Source organism: Oratosquilla oratoria, chromosome 25 (assembly GCF_046742065.1).
Source record: "Oratosquilla oratoria isolate Oo_2021 chromosome 25, ASM4674206v1, whole genome shotgun sequence".
Lineage (NCBI taxonomy): Eukaryota > Metazoa > Arthropoda > Malacostraca > Stomatopoda > Squillidae > Oratosquilla > Oratosquilla oratoria.
In genome coordinates this window covers 48,159,063-48,164,376 of record NC_134801.1, presented here as the reverse complement: position 1 = coordinate 48,164,376, position 5,314 = coordinate 48,159,063, and the positions used below count along the sequence as shown (strand labels likewise).

Genomic DNA, 5,314 nt, shown 5'->3' with positions numbered 1-5,314 from the left:
TTCTTTCTTGCAAAAAGTCTTCCATCCAATTTAGTAGTTTTCCCTGTATTCCTTCTTGAGTTTCTAATTTCTTAAGCAACTTCTTATGTGGTACTTTGTCAAAAGCTTTCTTTAGGTCTAGAAATGCACAGTCCGCCCATCCATCTCTTTCTTGTATTATATCTATTAGCCTTGAATAGAAACATATTAAATTGGTGACGCATGATCGTCCTTGTCTGAATCCAAATTGCCTTGGATTTAACACTTTGTTTTTTTCTAAATATTTTACCCATCTACTTTTGATAATTCTTTCACAAATTTTTGCTATTGTACTTGTTAGAGAGACTGGTCTATAGTTGGTAGGTTCTTCTTTATTTCCTCCTTTATATATAGGTACTATATTTGCTTTTTTCCAATCTTCTGGAACTTTTCCTTCTTTCAAGGAACTGTTTAGTATGCTATGTATTTTGTCTGCCAGTTCATTCCTGCATTCTTTCAGAATCCAGTTTGCTATATCATCTGGTCCATGCGATTTTCTGACATCAAGATTACTCAAGTGTGTCAATATTTCATTCTTTGTTACTTCTATTTCTTCCATAGGGGGGACTTTCTCTTTCCATTCAATCTCCTCAGGTTGTATGTTCTCCCTTGTAAATACTGATTTAAAATGTTTGTTCATAATTTCCGCCATTTCCATTTCCTCAGTGTATTCAACTCCCTCCTGTCTTAATTTCTCCAAGTCTTGTTTGTTTTTCAGTTTATTGTTTACAAATCTGTAGAATAGTTTTGGTTGATCTTTACACTTTTCTATGACATCTTTTTCGTATTTTCTCTTTTCCTCTCTGCAAGTTTGTACATATTCATTTCTATAACCGGTATATATTTTCCATTTTTCAGGTCTTCTGTCTTTTTTCCATCTGGTCCAGGCTTTGTCTCTTTTGTCTTTTAACTCCCTACAACTTTTGTTGTACCAGCATTTTACATATTCTTTTTCTTCTTTTTGTCTTGGGACATACTTTTCCACTCCTTTATTGTAAATTTTTGTCAAAATATTCCATTTCTCTTCCACTGATGTTTCTTCTTTGTATATTTCTTCCCAGTTTTCTTGTTGAAAGAATTCTCTTATTTTATCAAAGTTTGTTTTTTCATACATCATTCTTCCTTTTCTATATTTCTCATTTCTTTTCCTATATTTTTCTTCATTAAGTTCCAGTTCAAACAATATGTGGTCACTTTTACTTATTGGTGTTTTATATTCAATCTTGTCCACTATTCTAGGTTCAGATGTAATTATTAAGTCTAGTTTCGATGGTTCTTCTTCATTTCTATACCTGGTGTTCTCCTGTATCCATTGTGTCATTGTATGGTCAGTAATCATCTCCAGTAGAGCGTGTGTGTGTGTGTGTGTGTGTGTGTTTGTGTGTGTGTGAGTGTGTGTGCGTATGTGTGCGTGTGCGTGTGTGTGTGTGTGTTTGTGTGCTCGCGCGCGCGCCGGTGTTTATGTGTGCCTGTGTATGTGTGGTTGCGTTGCTTTGGTGTGTGTTCATGTGTGTACGTATGTGTATATTTACCTAATTGTAGAATAATTAATTGTAGTATACAAGAAAGTAGCAATGCCCGTTGGGTCCAGTCTCCTAATCTTCAATATGCCATACCTAACCTTAAAATCATGTGCGGTTCCAAATTGTTTCTTATACATACATACATACATATACCAAGGCTTTTTCCCCCTTACAAGGGAGGTAGCCAAAAAGGGAAAGGCATAAAAACACTCCCACCCATTTCATCCCTACATACACTCCGCACCCCTCCCACCCTCCCTCTCATCTGAGCACCTCCTGGATGACGGGTCATCCCTGCACCCTGCCCACCGCCCTGGGTCAGAAGCAGTGTCGCAAGACACAGCACATCCACAGCAAGGCCGCTTCATTTAATCGGCGACCCCCCCTCTCCGTCCCAGAGTTGGAAATTGGCACCAAGACAATCACCAACATGACAACAAAATCTTGTTTATTCTTAGCACATACATGACCAAACCTTACAAGATCTGAAAAGGAATGTTTACCGTTCTTCTTCAACCGTAAAGTGTCAAATATTCTTCCTAAATTATGTATCAACAAATCAAGTGAACAGTGTCATGGTGACTAGAATATTGGAACTTTGACGAAGAAAGTGCTAATTGCTTTGGTATTAGTAGGCTTGAGTAAGATGTTTTTTCATCACTGATAACCAGATCAGGTCTGAATGCGAAGTGCGTGGTAAGTGGGGTAAATATGGGTTCGAGAGAGACGTCTGTGATCATGAAGAGTGTAACTGAGTAAAGTTCGATTATGTAGACGAGGACCTCAGTAATTGGTGCTCAGAGTGTCTCCGAGGCACTTTCACTCGAGGAGGTCTTGACGCGCTACTTTAATGGTGAGAGTGGCCTGACCCTCACCAGGAGGAGCTCAGCCGTAGGCAGGTGTGGGTGGGGGATGGTAGGGCGCCGGGGTGGGATGGTAGGGAGCCGGGGCGGGATGGTAGGGCGCCGGGGCGGGATACCTAGCCTCACCCTCGTAGGTGACTTTGGCTACGTAGCCGCTGTAGTCATCGGCGTCGAAGGTGACTGTCTCAATTCGTCCGTCGGGAAGAGCGACGTGGTAGGAACCTGAAGTGACTTTACCGTCGCTAGTCTGCTCGTGGGCGTAGTCGTTGCCGGAGTAGTCTTTGACGGCGTAGGCGAACTCGAAGGGCATCCCAGGCTGATTGTAGGTTGGGGGAGGAGGAGGATTGTATCCGTAGACTGGGGGCGAGTCGGGATGTGTACCGGCCCATGCCACAGCCACGGAGACGGACAGGATGACAGTCTAGGAGAGTCAGATGGTCAGATAAATTAGGAGGGCAATAGCGAACAACGACGAGACTAAATCATCTATGTTGTAAATAGGATATGTCAAAACTTAGCTTTAAATAGTCTGTGAGTGATATGACAACCCCTCCTTTATATTCGGCATGAATGTCCTGCGCGGAGCTTTCCAAATTGCTAGAAGCAATAATGATATGAACGCAATCACATTTGATCATTGACGATTTGATGTATCCAACCCACGGTCAACCAGCAACCGATGTTCTAAGACCTCAAGACCTTGAAGGTGACCCTTTACCGAGGTCCAGACATGTTCGGTGTCGAGACTACACAAACGGAGATTGCTCAAGTGCTACTGACCTTCCACATGCTGCTGATGTATTGAAACACTCCGCAATGCGAACTGACGGTTGGGGGGAGAGGAGCTTTATTTATACATGGAGCTTGCACAAAAGTATACTTTCATCAGCAACAGCAGGTAACGTTTGCGTGCGTTCGAGCCTGCGTTATTGTGTGGGTGTATGTGTGTTAAAGTTTATGTGTGTGTGCTTGTGTAGTTTCTATGTTATATAATATGTGTGTCTGGACTCGCGATTTAGAAATCTCTGGACTGACCTCACCTTTCTCAAAAATTAGTAAAATTCCTGCATGTCTACTCTTGTCATTAATCAGCATTTTACTGGTTATATTTGTGTTTAATGTGTTCATTTAAGAAATCTTTAGGCTGCAGGGAGATAAAATAAATGTTAATCCATAATCATATGGTAGCTTTACATTATACCATCTGTGAACAACCGTCTGCTTCCCCCCCCAAAAAAAAAATAGAAAAAAAGTGTATGATAGTGATTTATAGAATCATCGTGAGGTTTGCTGTCATTTTCACTGAAATCATTGTTACAGTTACTACCGTCACCATCACTAATAACATCACTACCATCACCACTATCATTTCCATTACAACCACAACCACCATCATCACTAGCACTAACACGACTAATGCCACCATCACTACACTAAAATCACTACACCATCATCACTACACCATTATCACTACACCATCACAAAACCACCATCACTACACCATCACTACAACACTATCACCACCTCCACTACCCACCACCATCATCACTATCGTTACAATTATCATCATCATCATCAGTGATAGCATGACGTCGTTACCGAGGTTTTTTTTTTTTTTTTTTTTTTTTTTTTTTTTTTTTTTTTTTTTTTTTTTTTTTTTTTTTTTTTTTTTTTTTTTTTTTTTTTTTTTTTTTTTTTTTTTTTTTTGACTGAAAGGAGGAACCTCTTCTTCCTTTCTCCATCCTTTCGCTTGTGTCAGGAGCAGTAGCGGTCACCTTCCTGGTTCATGTGGTGGGTCTGCAAGATGATGGACACTCTAAAACCCGTCAACCCCCTCACTTCCATCATGAGGTGCTGCCCTGAGAGGCTGACACTCAGTCTGAGAACTGGGCTCTGGTTCTCTCTCAGTCAACTTCAATTGTATTTCATACACATTTTCATCCATGGAGAGCTGACAACTGGCGAATGTCCCCCATTCACTGCGTATTAACTTTCAGGATTAACTTTTCGACTCCTCCAATAGTGTCTGGTAACATGATTCCGCCGCGAGAAAATCGGCATTGGCATGAGTCGATCTTGTTTGCAGACTTCCTTTCGACGCAAGGGTAACGAATTTTTGCCTTTTTTCCGTAGTGGTCCTGCAAATTTCACCTGTTCTTCTGTTCTCCTATGGTGGTAGCAAGACTGGTGATAGGAGCAGAGGTATTAGAGGAGCGTTGAAGAAAAGACGTTTTCATGGATCATACTGCTGAAAACATTGGTGATTGTAAGATAACAATGAATGATGAGATGATGAGGGAAAACGGTAACGAGTCTTGCTTATTAATAATTTTTCTTCATGAAAAACGTGACAGCTTTTGTTTAGTTTTTTTCCATGTCATGAAAACGAGTGACAGTGAAATGACTCATAATAGTTCTTTAAGCCTGTGCACACGAACTGGACAAAGGGGGAAACAGAAAGCAAGCATGCAAGTGTATGCACACAAACGCGCACACACACACACACACACACACACACACACACACACACACACACACACACACACTCGGTGGCGCAGTTGGTAGAGCACTGAACTGCCACGATAGTGGCCCGCAGTTCTCGGTTCGAATCCTGCCCAGGGCCGATATTATTTCGGTACCGCTGCGCTTCGAGTCGTTACTCTGACTCTCGTGGGCGGGGAGTTGGGTGTGTGTGTGTGTGAAAGGTCATAGCATTACTCATAGATCGGACCTACGAGCTCTGAGCTCTCTTCCAGGAGGGAAATAGCTGTCGATCACGAGTCCAACACGTGATCCAAGACCAAGACCAAGTGACCAAGTGAATACATACACACACACACACACACACACACACACACACACACACACACACACACACACACACACACACACACACACACACACACACAC

The 5,314-nt window shown here is 41.8% G+C and overlaps 1 protein-coding gene across 1 annotated transcript; it reads right to left on the bottom strand.

The window, feature by feature from the left end:
* Positions 1-2,426: 2,426 nt before the first annotated feature.
* Positions 2,427-3,193, bottom strand: LOC143039097 (cuticle protein 7-like). The gene is made up of 2 exons (XM_076208950.1): positions 3,185-3,193; positions 2,427-2,825 (listed from the first exon to the last, which is right to left on the bottom strand). The coding sequence occupies exons 1-2, from the start codon at positions 3,191-3,193 to the stop codon at positions 2,427-2,429; spliced, it is 408 nt and encodes a 135-aa protein (XP_076065065.1).
* Positions 3,194-5,314: the final 2,121 nt, after the last annotated feature.